We start from the raw sequence: 20,776 nt of genomic DNA, 5'->3' as shown, positions 1-20,776 counted from the left end.
TAATGAAAAAGGCAGCAAATACAACTGGCTAACTACTACCTAATTCCTAATCTCCCACTTTAACTTACCCTGCGCCCTCTACAGACAGACAGACAGACACAGACACACACACAGAGACACACACACACAGAGACACACACACAGACCGCCCCCCACACACAGACCCCCCCCACACACAGACCCCCCCCACACACACACACACAGACCCACCCCCCCACACACACATAGACAGATCCTCCCACACACACAGACCCCCCTACACACACACACATCCCCTCACACACAGAACCCCACCCACACACACAGAACCCCCCCTACACGCACAGAACCCCCCCTACACGCACAGAACCCCCTCCCCACACGCACAGAACCCCCTCCCCACACGCACAGAACCCCCTCCCCACACACACAGAACCCCCCCCCCACACACACAGAACCCCCCACACACACACACACAGAACCCCCCACACACACACAGAACACCCCCCACACACACAGAACCCCCCCACACACACAGAACCCCCCCACACACAGAACCCCCCCTACACACACAGAACCCCCCCTACACACACACAGAACCCACCCCACACACACAAAGAACCCCCTCCCACACGCACACAGAACCCCCTCCCCACACACACAGAACCCCCCCTACACACACATAACCCCCCCTACAAACACACAGACCCCTCCACACACACACAGACCCCTCCACACACACACATACCCCCACACACACACACATACCCCCACACACACACACCCCCACACACCCACACACACACCCCCCCCCACACACACCCCCCCCCCCCACACACACACACCCCCACACACACACACACCCCCACACACCCCCACACACACCCACACACACACACACCCCCCCACACACACACACACACCCCCACACACACACACACACACCCACACACACACACACCCCCACACACAGACCCCCCCACACACAGACCCCCCACACACACACAGACCCCCCCCCACACACACAGACCCCCCACACACACACAGACCCCCCCCACACACAGACCCCCCACACACACACATACCCCCCACACACACACATACCCCCCACACACACACATACCCCCCACACACACACATACCCCCCACACACACACATACCCCCCACACACACACAGACCCCCCCCACACACACAGACCCCCCCACACACACAGACCCCCCCACACACACAGACCCCCCCACACACACAGACCCCCCCACACACACACACACACCCACACACACAGACCCCCCACACACACAGACCCCCACACACACAGACCCCCCCCCACACACACACACAGACCCCCCCCACACACAGACCCCCCACACACACACAGACCCCCCCCCACACACACAGACCCCCCCCCACACACACAGACCCCCCACACACACACAGACCCCCCCACACACACACCCCCCCCACTCACAGACCCCCCACACACAGACCCCCCCACACACAGACCCCCCACACACACAGACCCCCCACACACACAGACCCCCCACACACACAGACCCACCCACACACAGACCCCCCCACACACAGACCCCCCCACACACACAGACCCCCCCCACACACACAGACCCCCCCACACACACACAGACCCCCCACACACACACAGATCCCCCCCACACACACAGACCCCCCCTCACACACAGACCCCCCCACACACACACAGACCCCCCACACACACAGACCCCCCACACACACACAGACCCCCCACACACACACAGACCCCCCACACACACACAGACCCCCCACACACACACAGACCCCCCCACACACACAGACCCCCTCACACACACAGACCCCTCCACACACACACACAGACCCCTCCACACACACACACAGACCCCTCCACACACACACACAGACCCCTCCACACACACACACAGACCCCTCCACACACACACACAGACCCCTCCACACACACACACAGACCCCTCCACACACACACACAGACCCCTCCACACACACACACACACAGACCCCTCCACACACACACACAGACCCCTCCACACACACACACACACAGACCCCCCCACACACACACAGACCCCCCCACACACACACAGACCCCCCACACACACACACAGACCCCCCACACACACACACAGAACCCCCCTGCACACACAGACCCCCCTGCACACACAGACCCCCCCCCCCCCACACAGACCAAAAAAACAGACCCACACACAGACACAGACAGAGACACACACACACCCACACCCACACGCACACAGACACAGAGGGGATCCTTTCAGATCCTTTCTCCTGTGTGCCCAGGAATGTATTTCTCCAATTCCTCTTTCGACCTGTTCTCTGTCTCGGTTATCGAGAAGGATTGGCCAACAGGTAATCTTGGATAAAATCCCCAGTTAAAATAAAGGGAAACCCAAGTCAAAGTTGTCACACCATTATCTCCATACCCCTGCCAGGGATTCCATCCAACTTCCTAAAGCATTCGCACAATTCATCTCTCTGGCTGATCAAACTGTTGGCAAACTTTTTCTAAATAAATTTAGAGTACCCAATTTATTTTTTCCAAGGGGCGATTTAGCGCGGCCAATCCACCTACCCTGCACATCTTTGGGTTGTGGGGGTGAAACCCACGCAGACACGGGGAGAATGTGCAAACTCCACACGGACAGTGACCCAGAGCCGGGATCGAACCTGGGACCTCAGCGCGGTGAGGCAGCAGTGCTAACCCACTGCGCCACCGTGCCGCCCCAACTGTTTGCAAACGTGGCATCCATACAACTCAAACTGAACTTCTAATCACATCATCGGCAGCAGGGAGCGAGCGCCGGCCGCCAGCGCGGGGAGGGAGCGAGCGCCGGGCTCCAGCGCGGGGAGGGAGCGGGCGCCGGCCGCCAGCGCGGGGAGGGTTCGAGCGCCGGCCGCCAGCGCGGGGTGGGAGCGAGCGGCGGCCTCCAGCGCGGGGAGGGAGCGGGCGAGCGCCGGCCTCCAGCGCGGGGTGGGAGCGAGCGGCGGCCTCCAGCGCGGGGAGGGAGCGAGCGCCGGCCGCCAGCGCAGGGAGGGTTCGAGCGCCGGCCGCCAGCGCGGGGAGGGAGCGAGCGGCGGCCTCCAGCGCGGGGAGGGAGCGAGCGGCGGCCTCCAGCGCGGGGAGGGTTCGAGCGCCGGCCGCCAGCGCAGGGAGGGTTCGAGCGCCGGCCTCCAGCGCGGGGAGGGAGCGAGCGGCGGCCTCCAGCGCGGGGAGGGTTCGAGCGCCGGCCGCCAGCGCAGGGAGGGTTCGAGCGCCGGCCGCCAGCGCGGGGAGGGAGCGAGCGGCGGCCTCCAGCGCGGGGAGGGTTCGAGCGCCGGCCTCCAGCGCGGGGAGGGAGCGAGCGCCGGCCGCCAGCGCAGGGAGGGTTCGAGCGCCGGCCTCCAGCGCGGGGAGGGAGCGGGCGAGCGCCGGCCGCCAGCGCGGGGAGGGAGCGGGCCGGCGCCGGCCGCCAACGTGGGGAGGGAGCGAGCGAGCGCCGGCCTCCAGCGCGGGGAGGGAGCGAGCGCCGGCCTCCAGCGCGGGGAGGGAGCGGGCCGGCGCCGGCCGCCAACGTGGGGAGGGAGCGAGCGAGCGCCGGCCTCCAGCGCGGGGAGGGAGCGAGCGCCGGCCTCCAGCGCGGGGAGGGAGCGAGCGCCGGCCGCCAGCGCGGGGAGGGAGCGAGCGCCGGCCGCCAGCGCGGGGAGGGAGCGAGCGCCGGCCTCCAGCGCGGGGAGGGAGCGAGCGCCGGCCTCCAGCGCGGGGAGGGAGCGAGCGCCGGCCTCCAGCGCGGGGAGGGAGCGAGCGCCGGCCTCCAGCGCGGGGAGGGAGCGAGCGCCGGCCTCCAGCGCGGGGAGGGAGCGAGCGCCGGCCTCCAGCGCGGGGAGGGAGCGAGCGCCGGCCTCCAGCGCGGGGAGGGAGCGAGCGCCGGCCTCCAGCGCGGGGAGGGAGCGAGCGCCGGCCTCCAGCGCAGGGAGGGTTCGAGCGCCGGCCGCCAGCGCGGGGAGGGAGCGGGCGGGCGCCGGCCGCCAGCGCGGGGAGGGATCGAGCGCCGGCCTCCAGCGCGGGGAGGGAGCGAGCGCCGGCCTCCGGCGCGGGGAGGGAGCGAGAGCCGGCCTCCGGCGCGGGGAGGGACCGAGCGAGCGCCGGCCTCCAGCGCGGGGAGGGAGCGAGCGCCGGCCGCCAGCGCGGGGAGGGAGCGAGCGAGCGCCGGCCTCCAGCGCGGGGAGGGAGCGAGCGCCGGCCTCCAGCGCGGGGAGGGAGCGAGCGCCGGCCGCCAGCGCGGGGAGGGAGCGAGCGCCGGCCGCCAGCGCGGGGAGGGAGCGAGCGAGCGCCGGCCTCCAGCGCGGGGGGGGAGCGAGCGCCGGCCTCCAGCGCGGGGAGGGAGCGAGCGCCGGCCTCCAGCGCGGGGAGGGAGCGAGCGCCGGCCTCCAGCGCGGGGAGGGAGCGAGCGCCGGCCTCCAGCGCGGGGAGGGAGCGAGCGCCGGCCTCCAGCGTGGGGAGGGAGCGAGCGAACGCCGGCCGCCAGCGCGGGGAGGGAGCGAGCGCCGGCCTCCAGCACGGGGAGTGAGCGCCGGCCTCCAGCGTGGGGAGTGAGCGCCGGCCTCCAGAGCAAATATGTGCGCAATGCACAGAGGTGTGTAAAAATAATAATAGGGTAATTATATGAGGCGATTTCAACTTTCCCATTGTGGGATAGTCATTGTGTTAAGGGCTTAGATGGAGTGGAGTGTGTACATGAGAACGTTTTAGCTCAACATGTTGAGGGTCCAACAAGGACGATGTAGAGCTGGACCTAATCTGGGGAACGAAGTTGGACAGGTGGGTGGTGTGATGGTCGAGGAGCATTTTGGTGATAGCGACCACAACATGGTTCAATTTAAATTTGTTACGGACAAGGAAATAATCGAGTTGCAACAAATGGTTTTGCATCGCGGGAGAGGGAATTTTAGTGAAATGAGGCAGGACCTGGCCAGGGTAGACTGGAGTTACTGGTGGGGGAATCTACAGAAGAGCAGTGGGGGTGGGGGGAGGCGCTCAAAAAGGAAATGGGGAGGGCAAAGGCCCAATATGTTCCCTCTGGGGTAATAGGAAGGAGTAACAAGTCCAGAGAACCATGGGTGACCAGAGATATTCAGCATACAATCAGAAGGAAAAGAGGGACTTTTTCGCAAATACAAAGGGAGCAAATCAACTGAGGTATTAGTGCAGTACAGAAAGTGCAGGATGGAGTATAAGAAAGCAATTCGGAGAGCAAAGAGGGGGTATGAGAAAGCTCTTGCTGGTAAAAGTAGGGAAAATCCCAAGATATTCCAATTATATCAATGGGAAGCGGGTAACCAGGGAAAGAGTGTGGCCCATTAGGGACCACGGGGGAATCTGTGGGCGGAGCCAGATGACATAGGTAGAATGTTGAACGAATATTTCACATCTGTCTTCACCCAAGAGAATGAGGTGGTAAACATGGAACTCCGGGAGAGAGACTGAGGGGATCTGGAGCAAGTTGTCATAGGGAGGGACAAGGTATTGGCGGACATAAAAGTGAGCGAATCTCCAGATAAATCAGGCTGCTGGGGGAGGCGAGGGAGGAGATTGCCGGGGCTCTGACCCAAATTTTTAATCCCTCTCTGGCCATGGGGACTGGAGAACGGTTAATGTGGTCCCACATTAAGAAAGGTTGCAGAAGCAAACCAGGGAACTACAGACCAGTGAGTCTCACATCAGTGGTGGGGAAACTAATGGTTAAGATTCTGAAGGAGAGAATCTATCTCCACTCGGAGAGGCAAGGTTTGATCAGGAATAGTCAGTGTGGCTTCGTCAGAGGGAGGTCACGCCGAACAAATTTGATTGCATTTTTTGAGGAGGTGACCAGGTGTGTAGATGAGGGTAGTGTAGTTGATGTAGTTTACATGGATTTCAGCAAAGCCTTTGACAAAGTCCCACATAGGAGACTTGTAAAGAAGGTAAATGCACTGGGATACAGGGGAACTTGACAAGGTGGATTCAAAGCTGGCTGAGCTGTAGGAGACAGAGGGTGATGACAGACGGCTGCCTTAGTGACTGGAAGCCAGTGAGCAGTGGGGTACCACAGGGATCTGTGCTGGGCCCCCTATTCGTCATTTATATAAATGACTTGGATGACTATGTTGTCCGGGGGGTTAACAGTGAGGCTGAGTGTCTTGGGGCACAGGAAGATGTAGACGGGATGGTCAAATGGCAGAAAGGTGGCAGATGGAATTTAACCCTGAAAAGTGTGAGGTGTTACACTTTGGAAGGAGAAATTTGACAAGAAATATTCAACGAATGGCCTGACACTGGGAAGTCCTGAGGAACAAAGGGACCTTGGTGTGTTTGTCCATAGATCTCTGAAGGCAGACGGGCAGGTTAATAGGGAGGTGAAAAAGGCAGATGGGACTCTTGCCGTTCTCAATCGAGGCAGAGATTACAAAAGCAGGGAGGTCCTGTTGGAGTTGTATAGAACTTTGGTCCCAGCTGGAGCACTGTGTGCAGTTCTGGTCGCCACATTATAGGAAGGATGGGATTGCACTGGAGGGGGTGCAGAGGAGATGTTGCCTGGGATGGAATGTTTAAGTTATGAAGAGAGGTTGGATAGGCTTGGGCTGTTTTCGCTGGAGCAGAGAAGACCGAGGGGTGACCTGATCGAGGTGGACAAGATTATGAGGGACGTGGACATGGTGGAGAGGGAGCAGCTGTTCCCCTGAGTTGAAGGTCAGTCATGAGGGGGACACAAGTTCAAGGTGAGGGGTGGGTGGATTTGAGGGAAAATCTTTTTCACCCAGAGGGTGGTGAGCGTCTGGAACGCACGGCCGGGGAGGGTCTGGAACGCACGGTCGGGGAGGGTCTGGAACGCACGGTCGGGGAGGGTGGGAGAGGCGGGTTGCACGGCCGGGGGGTGGGGTGGGGGAGGCGGGTTGCACGGCCTGGGGGAGGGGGGGGCGGGTTGCTTCACATCCTTTGAAAAGTACCTGGACGAGCTCTTGGCAACGTCTTCACATTCAAGGCTACGGGAACGGGCTGGCCAATGGGATTAGGAGGGGCAATGCTTTCATGCATCGCTGCAGACTCGATGGACTGAAGGGCCTCTTTTGCACTATTATTCTATGATACTTGTAGCATATCAAATGATTTTCTTCTAGAACCAGTACGGTGCAGGGAGACGCCATTCTGCCCATCGTGTCTGTGCCAGCCACAAAAAGAGAAAAAAGAAATTAGCCGCTCATTGTAATCCCACTTGCCAGCACCTGTTCTGTCGCCTTGCAGGTTCCAGCACTTCAGATCCAGATAACGGTTAAATTAAGCAAATTCTCCTCATGTCTCTTCTAATCCTTCTACCAATCACATTAAATCTATGCTCCCTGGTAACTGACCCCCTCAGCCAGGGGGATCTGTTCTGTCTACCCTATCTCAGTCCCTCATAATCGTGTACACCTCAATTAGATCACCCCTTAGCTGCCTCTATTTTAAGGAAAACGACCCTGTCCAATCTCTCCTTATAGCTGCAATTTTCAAGCCCCGGCAACGTTCTTGTAAATCTCCTTGGCACTCTCCAGAACCGTACACAAAGCCCCAGCTGTGGCCTAACCAGCATCTGGTACAGTTCCATCATTTCGTCCCTGCTTTTGTCTTCAATACCTCACCCTGTAGCCATCTGGGATGGCCACTTCCACAATTCAAAATGGATGTTTGCAAAGATTGCAGGGAACTATGGACAATGCTAAGAAAGCAGGCAGACACAGAGCCTGCATGCATATTGGAACCGCAGCTCCCAGACAAGACTGAAACTGGAGGACTATTAGCATATTGATGGTCCATCTCCGGGAACAGAGGAACCCACCCCTTTATTGGTCAAGACCAATACGAGTGATCAAGAAACGACCCAATTGATCGAGGCCAAGTTGAAGGCCCGCCCGAAAGCGCGCGAAACCCCTTTGGGTATAAGAAGAAGGCCCCGAGAGAGAATCGCTCTCTTGGAATCGGCTCTCAAAGCGGAGAGACCCTTCCACCAGCTACACCAGAAGCTCGCTACCAGACGGACGACCTTAGCTGCTCCCTTCACCACTTCGACCCCAGCAGCCTCAGAACCGAACAACGGCCATTGTTCCTCTGACTGAGTGGGCGCCCGAAGCTAAGTATAGGCGTTATCGTTAGAGATATTTGTGCATGAGTAGATATTACTGTGTGTGTAAATAAATAGTATTGACTTTGAACTAACTAACTGGTGTATCGGCTCTTTGATCAGTATTCGGGTTTGAACCTTGTGGTGGTATGGAACAATACCTGGCGACTCTAAAGCAAACATCATTAGGATTAAGGAAGGAGACCATATTGACCGCCATATTTTGAACCAAATAAAGAGAGCAGCAGCCCAATAAAGGAAAGCATTCCAGATGCTTTCTTCACTACCGTGCCCACCTCTTCTGCCACCTTCAAGGTTTTGTGGATAGACACGACAAGGTCTCTCACTCACTCAACCCCTCTCAATACCTTCCCCTTTACCGAGTATTCCCGTGCTTTGGTTTCCTTCAAATGCAGTAGCTCACACTTTTCCGGACACTTTTCCATTTGCCAATGAGGGTCAAGTATCCTTTATCCGTTAATCCGGAAACTGAACTTCGTCAGCGGTTAGAGCAGGAAGTCTGCTTGTTCGTCTACAATGTTTACCGTACTTTTGTGTGGACATGTCAAAAATAATCTGAATATTCAGTGATACAACTGACTTTTCTAGCCACTTTATTTACTTAAGGCCTAGGTTTAGGCTATTGGAATGCAAGTTTATATGTGGTATCCGAAAACCAAAATGATCTGAAATGCAAACGGCCTGAAGGGTTTCGGATTAAGGACACCTGCATTAATAATAAAAGTTCTATCAATTTCATATTGATAAGGTTGCCACACATTGTATAACAACCCTGCCCCTGTTTTCCTAAACAACTGCAATGAAGGTAAATAATGGACGTACACCATTGCTGCAAATGTACGTCCATTGTTTAGAAAAGTCAGGATAGCGTTTACTCACCGTTATGTGGTGTGCGAGGTTGAGAGGTGGAAGCAGTGTGACGCAAGAGGAATGGTATCACAGCTGATTGTGACGTCTGACCTGAAGGATCACATGATCATACTCAGTGTGCATATTACAAGATTTTGTAAAACAATTTATCAACTCAGAACGTGCATTATCGCCAGATAATTCATGCAGCAGCTAAAAGTTACTTCCCAATATTCCCTCCCTTCTTCAGGTAAAGTGCCCATGATCACCCAGATCAGCAAGGATGGCCGTGAAGAAATCAGCAAACAAGCTCAAGGATTAATAGCACTGTTGATATCTCTTTATATTGTAATAATAGTAACCGTTAAACCTCCCTCCAAACAGTCAAATAGTTAGTCAATTCACCAGTGAGCTACTGTAGTTGACATAGAACATACAGTGCAGGAGGCCATTCGGCCCATCGAGTCTGCACCGACCCACTTAAGCCCTCACTTCCACCCCATCCCCTTAACCCAATAACCTCATCTAATCTGTTTGGTCACTGAGGGCAATTTAGCACGGCCAATCCACCTGACCTGCACCTCTTTGGGCTGTGGGAGGAAACCGGAGCACCCGGAGGAAACCCACGCAGACACGGGGAGAACGTGCAGACTCCGCACAGACAGTGACCCAAGCCGGGAATCGAACCCGGGACCCTGGAGCTGTGAAGCCACAGTGCTAACCACTTGTGCTACCTGCTGCCCTTAAAAGTAATGCTCAGTTTAGTTTCTTTAGGCACCCTAATGATAGGACACACCAGTAAACAATATTCCAGAGAGCTGTAATCGGTTAATAACAAAGTGCAAACGAAGCAGTTGTTCTGCAAAGAAAAACATCTGATTGGTACAAAATCAAAGATGGACTTATAATAGCAATTGTATGCAACAACAGAAACTACAGAGAAAGCCGTCCTGCATGGGATCCAGGGTAATTTGGCAAATTGGATCCAAAATTGCCTTAGTGGCAGAAGGCAGAGAGTGATGGTCGAAGGTTGTTCTTGTGACTGGAAGCCTGTGTGTATCTTGGAGCGTGCCACAGGGGCCGGTGCTGCGTACCTTGCTGTTTGTAGCGTATATTAATGATCTAGGTGTGAATGTGGGAGGTATGATCAGTAAGTTGGCAGATGACACAAAAATTGGTGGTGTAAATAGTGTGGAGGAAAGCCTTGGGACTACTGGACGATATAGACAGGCTGGTCAGATCAGCAGTATGGTGGCAAATGGAATTTAACCCCGGAAAGTGGGAGGCGATGCATTTTGGGAGAACTAACAAGGCGATGAAATACTCAATGAACGGTAGAAAGGACAGAGGACCAGAGGGACCTTGGGGTGCATGTCCACACATCCCCGAAGACAACAGGTCAGGCAGATAAGGTGGTTAAGAAGGGATATGTGATACTTGCCTTTATTAGCTGAGGCATAGAATATAAGAGCGGGGAGGTTCTGATGGAGCTGTATAAAACACTGGTTAGGTCCCAGCGGGAGCACTGTGTCCAGTTCTGGTCACCACATTGTAGGAAGGACGTGACTACACTAGAGAAGGTGCAGAGGAGATTCACCAGATGCTGCTTGGGCTGGAACGTTTCAGCTCTGAAGCGAGGCTGGATAGGCTGGCGTTGTTTTCCTCAGAGCAGAGAAGGCTAATGGGGTACATTAATGTCAAGAGGGCTACATTACAAGACCAGGGATGTGCTTCTGAGGCTGTATAAGGCTCTGGTCAGACATCATTTGGAGTATTGTGAGCCGTTTTGGGCCCCGTATCTAAGGAAGGATGTGCTGGCCTTGGAAAGGGTCCAGAGGAGGTTCACAAGAATGATCCCTGGAATGAAGAACTTGTCGTATGAGGAACGTTTGAGGACTCTGGGTCTGTACTCGTTGGGATGAGGGGGGATCTTATTGAAACTTACAGGATACTGCGAGGCCTGGATAGAGTGGATGTGGAGAGGATGTTTCCACTTGTAGGAGAGACTAGAAGCAGAGGACACAATCTCAGATTAAAGGGACGATCCTTTAAAACAGAGATGAGGAGGAATTTCTTCAGCCAGAGGGTGGGGAATCTGTGGAACTCTTTGCCGCAGAAGGCTGTGGAGGCCAAATCACTGAGTGTATTTAAGACAGAGATAGATAGGTTCTTGATTAATAAGGGGATCAGGGGTTATGGGGAGAAGGCAGGAGAATGGGGATGAGAAAATATCAGCCATGATTGACTGGCGGAGCAGACTCGATGGGCCGAGTGGCCGAATTCCACTCCTATGTCTTATGGTCTTATGATCGAGATGTACAAAATTATGAGGGACAGAGATAGGAATGAACTTTTCCCCTTAGTAGAGGGTTCAATAACCAAGGGGCATAGATTTAAGGAGGTTAAGGCCACCTGGAGGGTGGTGGGAATCTGGAAGGGTGGCAGAGGTGGGAACCCTCGCAACATTTAAGAAGCATATAGATGAACACCGGAAATGCCATTGCAAACAAGGCTGGAGAATGGGATTAGGATAGGTGCTGGATCGCTGGCGCAGGGGTCGAAGGGCCTGTTTTTGTTGTAGAACAATGACCGTAATTGCACACGTTTTTATGGAGCTACATTCACATAATAATGCAGTGCAAAACTGTGTCGAAGGGAGTGACCATGTGAAAATGGTGTTGGAATTAAGTTTTGGATTTGCCAATTATATGGTGTTCAAAATTGGTTCAGTATTTAAATTCTCACACACACAGGCATGATGTACTCACAGTAATGGCTGGGGTGATGGAGTGCGGGTTGGTGATGCCCATGCCCATTTTGCTGGGGGACTATGTTTGGTGTATATGCTGCTGTACTGTTGCCGGTCCAAGTTGCTGTAGTATCTGCGGAAGAGGAAAAATACTGACCAAGTCTGTTACAAATGAACATCTCCAAAATTCCTGTTGGTCATTTCACAGAACAACTCAGAAAGCAAAGACTTAATAATAGGATGCTTCTAATTCTTTGACAGGAATTGGTCATCGCTGGCAAGGCCAGTATTTGTTGTCCATCCCCCATTGCCCAGGAAGGTGGTGGTGAGCTGCCTTATTGAACTGCCGCAGTCTATGTGGAGTAGGTAGGGAGTGTTGTTCAAAGAGAATTTCGATTCAGCGCCAATGAAGAAACGGTGATGGATTTCAGAGTAAGAATGGTGTGTGACTCGGAGGGGATTTTGCAGAACCACAGAATACTACAGCGGCCCTTCGGCCCATCGAGTCTGCACCAACGCATGAAAGACACCCTGACCTGCCTACCTAATCCCATTTTGCCAGCACCTGGCCCATCGCCTTGCATATTATGACGTTGCCAAGTACTCATCCAGGTACGTTTTAAAGGATGTGAGGCAACCCGCCTCTACCACGCTCCCAGGCCGTGCGTTCCAGACCCGCCTCTCCCACCCTCCCAGGCAGCGCGTTCCAGACCCGCCTCTCCCACCCTCCCAGGCAGCGCGTTCCAGACCCGCCTCTCCCCCCTCCCAGGCAGCACGTTCCAGACCCGCCTCTCCCCCCTCCCAGGCAGCGCGTTCCAGACCCGCCTCTCCCACCCTCCCAGGCAGTGCGTTCCAGACCGTCACCACTCTCTGGGTAAAGAGGTTTTCCCTCAAAACGGTTTTGTCATCGTGACTGTCGCCTTTTTGGTTGCTTTCTGCACTTGTTCCTGGCATTTTAAGGACCATGCACCTGAACCCCCGGGGCCTCTTTGGAAATCCACTGCACTTAATCTCTTTTCATTTATAAAGTACGCTGCTCTATACATTTTTGGCCCAAAATTGATAACCTCACACTTGCTTACATTAAATTCCATCTGCCACAATTTCGCCCATTCACCTCGTCTGTCAATATCTCCTTGCAATTTTATGCTATCATTATCATTTATGCTAAGTCATTGACATAGATTGTAAATGGCTCAGACCCCAGCACTGATCCTCTCAATGGGCTTTTCACCAACTCCAGCGGCATCCATCCCTAGTTGCTTAATTTGCAAATGTTGTTTTCTCCAATGTAAGGACTCTCCTGTTTAAACCCGGTTTTATCATAGAATTTACAGTGCAGAAGGAGGCCATTCGGCCCATCGAGTCTGCAACGCCCTTGTAAAAAGCACCCTACCTAAGTCTACACCTCTACCCCATCCCCCCAACCCTTTTGGACACTAAGGGCAATTTATCACGGCCAATCCACATAACCTGCACATCTTTGGACTGTGGGAGGAAACCGGAGCACCCGGAGGCAACCCACGCAGACATGGGGAGAACGTGCAGACTCCACACAGACAGTGACCCAAACGAACCTGGGACACTGGAGTTTTGAAGCGACAGTGATAACCACTATGCACCACGTATACTATGTATTCCCTTTATTTTCTGCTATTTTGTCTTTATATTTTTTGTACCTGGACAATTAATATGACCTACAGCTTTAAGACGGACCCTGGGGGAGACACGGTGATGCAGTGGTTAGCACTACTGCCTCATGGCACTGAAGACCCAGATTCGATCCCGGGTCACAGTCCGTATTGAGTTTGCACATTCGCCCCGTGTTTTTGTGGGTCTCACCCCCATAACCCAAAAGGTGTGCAGGCTAGGTGGATTGGCCACTCCGAAGCAAAGACACATCTTCCATCTCACATTAATCCTCTTATTTTCCCCTCCTTCTGCGCGTATGACGTGTGTGTGTGTTTGGGTAGAGGGCGGGACGGTAAAGGGGGGGGGGGGGGCGGCAGGGGAAGTGGCTAATCTACTAGATTAGAATTCCAATCTATTAGAATTAGATAAATTCTAGTGTAATTATTGCACGTCTTATCTCCATTTTTGTTATAAATAAACAGTTGTTGTGTTTCACTTACAAATCTGGTGCCTGTAACTCACTGGGGCAATCAAGGGCTAAAGATCTGAGAAACTTTATGCAAATTATTGGTGAATTCACTTGTGTTGGGACTCCGGGGCCTGGCGTTGACCGTGCACTCGCCCAGGGTGTCGTAACACCAAGACCAGTTAAGGACTGGAACAATCTTTCAGAAGGGCAGCACGGTAGCCTTGTGGATAGCGCAATTGCTTCACAGGGCCACGGTCCCGGGTTCGATTCCGGCTTGGGTCACTGTCTGTGCGGAGTCTGCACGTCCTCCCCGTGTCTGCGTGGGTTTCCTCCGGGTGCTCCGGTTTCCTCCCACAGTCCAAAGATGTGCAGGTTAGGTGGATTGGCCATGATAAATTGCCCCTTAGTGTCCAAAATTGCCCTTGGTGTTGGGTGGGGTTACTGGGTTATGGGGATAGAATGAAGGTGTTGGCCTTGGGTAGGGTGCTCTTTCCAAGAGCCGGTGCAGACTCGATGGGCTGAATGGCCTCCTTCTGCACTGCAAATTCTATGATAAATCTTAATCTCCTTGGACTCCAAGAATTAATTTCAGGAAAATTTGTTGTTAATCAGTACGACCACCGACTGCACTCATTGTGGACCTCCTGTGAAAATTCCCTGGAAGACTATGAAGGGAACCTTTACGACCAATTACAACCACCAACAGATTTCTCCGTTTCCAGGCATTTCCACATTTACAAATGCCCATGAAGTTTCGCTACTTACTTTGGTATGACTGTTTTGGCTGCGGATATCCGTTCTGCTGAGATGGATGAGGAGGGGCAGGAGGTGGCGGTGTTGGAGGAGGTGCCATCTGTTGCAGTGGTGGGACAATCTGTAACAATCCCTCACCGTGACTCATGGAAATGAGAGAATTGTTGGCAGCTGAAAGAGGGGGAGAAGAAGAGTTGAAGTTAATTAAATTTAGTTTATGAATGATGAAGCAATTCGTCGATCAAGATACTTCAAATGTGATAGCTCATTTGGTTGGACGGCTGATAAGTGACGTGGAGTGACGCTAACTATTCCCGTACCGCCGGAGATTATTCATGAAGGCTCCGCATTCTCAACCTTGCCACTCGCCCGAGATGTGGTGACCCTCAAGTTAAATCACCTCCAGTCAGCTCTCAAACTCAGCCCCCGGGTCCTCTGGGACTATGGCGATATTTACATTTACTCACTTACACTACTCCATGCAGGAAGAAAAGAGGATCAAGAGGGAGAGAGACAGACATGCAAGAAGCATGCAAGCACACACAGCAGAGCTAAGTAGTGCGCGCATAAGAGAGAGAGAGACGGGAGTGGGGTGGAAAGAGAAGTGGAGGAGAGTTCTACTTCTAATGTACCATTCCAAAGCACTGGACCATTCCAGGACAGGTCTTCGTTCGGAATGAAGCATAATGAAATATCCTGCAAGTAGGTACACAGTCTGAACTAAACATTTTTACTATTTCTTAAGTCCCATTTCCATTAATAATAATGGCACAAAAGTGCAGAATCTAACCAACTGTAATCCGGCATACGCAAGGTGCCAGAATGTCCTCTGGTAGCCAGTACTAAGCAGTACATTGTCCAGATCCTCAGCTGCCCTAATTATAATGTGGAAATGCTGGGTCGGACTGGGGTGAGCACAGTAAGAAGTCTTACAACACCAGGTTAAAGTCCAACAGGTTTGTTTCGAATCACTGGATTTTTCCGAGGTGCAACAGGCTAAGTTTAAAAAAAATACATTTAAAGTATCCAATTATTTTTTTCCCAATTAAGGGGCAATTTAGCGTGGCCAATCCACCTACCCTGCACATCTTTGGGTTGTGGGGGTGAAACCCATGCAGACACGGGGAGAATGTGCAAACTCCACACAGACAGAGACCTGGGGCCAGGATCGAACCCAGGTCCTCAGTGCTGTAGTCAGCAGTGCTAATCACTGTGCCGCCGTGCCATCCATAACATGCCAAGCTCACCAAAGCCTTCAAACAGCATTTTGGCAGGTATTTGACCGTGCCACTTAACCCACTAACACTGCAGCAAAACTGTTTGGCAATTCGTGATGAAGTTGATAAAACATACTGTACTTACGAGGAGGAGACATTGGAATGTTGGGATAACTGTGCACGCTTGCTCTGGACGCCTCTGCTAAGGTAAGTACTGGCGGTGGTAGAGGTTGGGAGTAGGTCTCAGAAGATGGTTGCGTGCTAGTTGAATGTTTGACAGACTGAAGCCCATGATCTTCAGGATGTGGCATAACTTGCGGTCCATCTAGCTGCACACACTCGTGGACAAATTCATCCTTCACCAAACGAGTGGGCGGAGCTAACACACACACATAAAGGAAACAATTTAGATGACATTCAGTTAGCGACCAGACTGACGACAAAAGCAGGAGGAGACAGTCCTGGAGGGCAGTGGTTCCCAACCTTTGCAGTAACACGGCACACTTCAATGAGAGAAACAACTCTGCAGCACAGCAACCGTTTTTCAGCTGAATTAATTGCTCATAAACCCCCCACAATGGCCACCCGGTGTCCTGTCTCCACGGAGATGGAACGTTGGTGCGTTCTGCAAAGATATTTGCCGTTCCAGACCATTGAAAAAGAAAGATTTGAAAGGCACAGCCAGCAACAAATCACAAATTATATTTATTTAATTAATTTTTTTTAATGCCCGTCTTAAATTACAAATAATTGAATAAAATAAGGGCATGGTCAGTGAGTGTCACGTCAGAGTACCTTTAAGAAATGGGTGTTTAAGAAATGTACCTTTAGGAAATGGGTGTTTATTACTGCAGTGATGTCAGAGAGTGGGTGGAGCTGGGCTGTCTGTCAGCTTTTTACTTTCGTTTTTGAGCAGGCTGCAGGGTGTGTTTTAGTTTCGTTTTCAGTGTTGGAGCCGAAACCAGCAGGTGCACTGCTGTTCTCTCTGCCATGAAAAGACTATCTCTTGATCATTTGGTGAATTCTGAATTATAAAAGTGTTCTCAGTAGTGAATGTAAACCTAATGTGCTTCTGGTAAAAGGAGTTTTAAGTCTTATGGATGTTAAAAGGAAAGCTTAAAGGATTACTTAGTGTTGTATTCTTTGGGGGTTGTATTTGAATTGATGGTTGCTAAGATGTTCACTGTATGTTTTAAAAAGGTTAACTTGAGTTCATAGAATAAACATTGTTTTACTTTTAAAAAATACTTTTCCATTTCTGCTGTCCCACACCTGTAGAGTGGACCGTGTGCTCCCCATACCACAATCTAGTAAAAGCTGTGGGTCAGGTGAACTCCACTTTGGGGTTCCCCAAACCCTGGCCCATAATGAGAAAGAGAAAATATCACAAACCATGACTTGCAAATTAAAATAGACAAAGTTTGTTGCATTCAAAAATAAAGCGGGAGAAAAAGATTCTGATAGATTTGGAATGTTGCTGAACTGTTGAGTTAAATGTTTTTTTAAAATAAATTTAGCGTACCCAATTAATTTTTTCCAATTAAGGGGCAATTTAGTGTGGCCAATCCACCTAGCCTGCACATTTTCTTTTGGGTTGTGGGAGCAAAACCCACGCAAACACGGGGAGAATGTGCAAACTCTACACAGTGACCCAGAGCCGGGATTGAACCCGGGACCTCGGCGCCATGAGGCTGCAGTGCTAACCACTGCGCCGCCGTGCTGCCCTTAAATATGTCAATATTTGTGACTATTCCCATTCTTGCCCGCATTTTTCAATTAAGTTGTGCATTTCTGTATGATTCCATAAAATAATTATAAAGACATTAAATTCATAATTATTTAGGATGGCACGGTGGTGCAGTGGTTAGCACTGCTGCCTCACGGCGCCGAGGTCCCGGGTTCGATCCCGGCCCCGGGTCACTGTCCGTGTGGAGTTTGCACATTCTCCCCGTGTCTGCGTGGGTTTCGCCCCCACAACCCAAAGATGTGCTGGTTGGGTGGACTGGCCACGCTAAATTGCCCCTTTTGAAAAAATAAATTCCTAATTATGGCTTTGACACGGCAAAAGGCAAAAGGCAAAGCTGTGTGTCCTTTTATACCAATGATGGGTGTGTCCAGAACCAGGGGTCACAGCCTGAGGATTCAGGGTAAACCATTTCGGACAGAGATAAGGAGACATTTCTTCACCCAGAGAGCGGTGAGCCTGTGGAATTCATTCCCACAGGAAGTAGTTGATGCTAAAACATTGAATCTATTCAAGAGGCGGCTGGATATAGCACTTGGGGAGAATGGGATCGAAGGCTATGGGGAGAGAGCAGGATTAGGCTATTGAGTTGGATGATCAGCCATGATGGTGATGAATGGCGGAGCAGGCTCGAGGGGCCAAAAGGCCTCCTCCTATCTTCTACATATCTATGTAATTTGCGTCTTTCACAAACCCGCCCGTTTTGAACTCAACAAACTCGACATTTTAAAAAAAAAACCCAGATGTTTGATAAATCGAGAGGGTGACGTTTGGCGGAAATATTTATTTAGTAAATGTTTATTTAAAAGGCAGTTTCTGGTAAAAGGGTTAGATCTTGAAGAATGTCGAGGTGCAGTTCAGGCCCTTGAATGAGCCGCTGAAATGTTCAAAGAGGAAGTTGGGATTGAGAAAATTTACAACCTTTCCAGAATGTACACAAAGGGCAGCTCCAGCCCAGAGGAGTGCAAGTGCAAAAAAAAACCCCGGAGCAAATTAAATTAATTTTCATTGAAGCCATTTAACGGAGTTCAGACTCTCTCCCACCTTCGCCGAATTGCTTTCAACGGTATACAGCTTTGCAATTCCGGCAAGGACTGAAGAACTGACGAATAAGCAAATTTAAAAGTGATTCCAGTTTCAGAACTTCCAGTTCAAGTTGATGAGCGTAGAGGCGGAGAAACACATTCAGATAATCATCCATGCTAAAGTCTCGTTCTGGGTTACTTATTCATCAATTGCTTTTTGGAAGGTTTTTAAAAAATACAAACACATCTGGATTTCGTTTTTTCTCCAATCCCTACTTTGGCTGTTTATTTGGTACTCTGGGGAAATCTAATTCAGTCTTTGAAATAAGCCGGGTTTATTTCACTTGCAGTACGGCTTCGGTGGTGAAAGGTTCAGATTTGGGTTTTTGTCTCTTATCTGGGCCACTCGGGAATGCTACTTATCGGAGTGATTTGATCCACGATTCTTCAAAATATTATGGGATATCGGTTAAACTGAGAATCTAGAATAGATTTCCCTTGCTAATCGAATCTGCCAATGAATAAAGACAATTGTGTCGGCAAGGTAATTGTCCCCACGTTAAATGAAAGAATTTGCAGCAAATAATAATTGCTGTATATTTTTAAACGATACGCGGCCACGCCAAATGATCCATCCGATGGTGACAGGTGATTCAGCCTGTCCTGTGCCTTGCTTTTTAAAAAAAAACTAATTAACTGGATTGAACAGTGTTGGAGGGAATCCTCACACCAATAGCTGTGAATCTCTTCACTCTCGACTGTGCAGTGCTGACGGTTCTGTTGGTAACTATTCTAGGACCGAGGACAAACTTCCAGGCAACACTTGGGACAGTTTTCATTACACACTCGTTGAAAACTACTGCTCTAGGACTCAAGACAAAAGGGACAAACACGGGGTCTGTCACAATTTATAGCACGACAGATTATCAGTATTTTTGGGGGTGGCTGATCACTGTGCACAATTGTTGCTGGCACATTACTGAATTTAGTTATAATCCATACCCCACAGCAACGTCTTCTAAGCACTCTGTATTCGACAACTCATTCTCCGCCATTTGTGTCCCCTCCTGGATGACACCACCAAACATGTCTTTGCCTCCCTCCCCCTTTTAAGTATCATGAAGCAACCATTTCCTCCATGACAACCTGTCTACTCAATCACGCCGACACCGATTTCCCTTCGCACAGCATCTTTCCGTTCAAATACAGGCCATGCAACACCTGCCTATTTACTTCCTGTGTCCTCCATCCGCAGACCCAAACACTTAGTCCAGCGAAATAAGGTGCCCTTCTTTCATAGAATCATAGAATTTACAGTGCAGAAGGAGGCCATTCGGCCCATCAAGTCTGCACCGGATCTTGGAAAGAGCACCCTACCTAAGCCCACACCTCCACCCTATCCCCATAACCCAGTAACCCCACCCAACACTAAGGGCAATTTTGGACACTTAGGGCAATTTATCACGACCAATCCACCTAACCTGTACATCTTTGGACTGTGGGAGGAAAACGGAGCACCCGGAGGAAACCCACGCAGACACGGGGAGAACGTGCAGACTCCGCACAGACAGTGACCCAAGCCGGAATCGAACCTGGGACCCTGGACCTGTGAAGCAATTGTGCTATCCACAATGCTACCGTGCTGCCCTAATTCAGTACATCGTATTCAGCGCTCATGGCGCGGTCTGCTTCACACTGGGGAAACCACATTGGGTGGCCATTTTGCAGAACACTGCTCTTCAGTCTGTAAACATGACTCAAAGTTTTAGATCATCTTAATTTAATTTCCATCTTGATTCCACTTTGATCTTTCTGCCGTTGCAGCCGATACCTGGAAACCCCACCACCTGGAGGTTCCCCTCCAAGTCACGGACCATCCTGACTGGGAAATATATCGCCATTCCTTCACTGTCGCTGCGGCAAAGTTATGGAACCCTCCCTAATAGCACAGTGAGTGTACCTACACCTCAAGGACTGCAGCAGTTCAAGGTGGCAACTCACCACCACCTTCTGAGGGGCAACAAATACTGGCCCACCCTTAATGTGCCTCATCTCATTGGCCCATCAGCCTGTGATTACGGACCTATATTGGCAAATCGTTAAGCAGCAGCTCGACTTTCAGTTCAGAACCTAGTTTTCAAATCTCTCTTTGATTTCACCCATCGTCATCATCTCTT

At 51.7% G+C, this 20,776-nt stretch overlaps 1 protein-coding gene across 2 annotated transcripts in view; it reads right to left on the bottom strand.

Moving 5' to 3' along the window:
- The window catches only part of smad10a (SMAD family member 10a), a 104,829-nt gene that overhangs the window by 31,151 nt on the left and 52,902 nt on the right, over window positions 1–20,776 (bottom strand). For both annotated transcript variants that reach the window (XM_072490685.1, XM_072490686.1), the window contains exons 4-7: window positions 15,976–16,209; window positions 14,626–14,784; window positions 11,779–11,892; window positions 9,041–9,121 (exon numbers count right to left, since the gene is read on the bottom strand). In XM_072490685.1, the coding sequence (XP_072346786.1) occupies window positions 9,041–9,121; window positions 11,779–11,892; window positions 14,626–14,784; window positions 15,976–16,209 (588 nt within the window). The remainder of the gene's footprint in view (window positions 1–9,040; window positions 9,122–11,778; window positions 11,893–14,625; window positions 14,785–15,975; window positions 16,210–20,776) is intronic.

The sequence above is a fragment of the Scyliorhinus torazame genome, chromosome 26 (assembly GCF_047496885.1).
Source record: "Scyliorhinus torazame isolate Kashiwa2021f chromosome 26, sScyTor2.1, whole genome shotgun sequence".
Lineage (NCBI taxonomy): Eukaryota > Metazoa > Chordata > Chondrichthyes > Carcharhiniformes > Scyliorhinidae > Scyliorhinus > Scyliorhinus torazame.
This window is presented reverse-complemented; position numbering and strand designations above follow the sequence as displayed.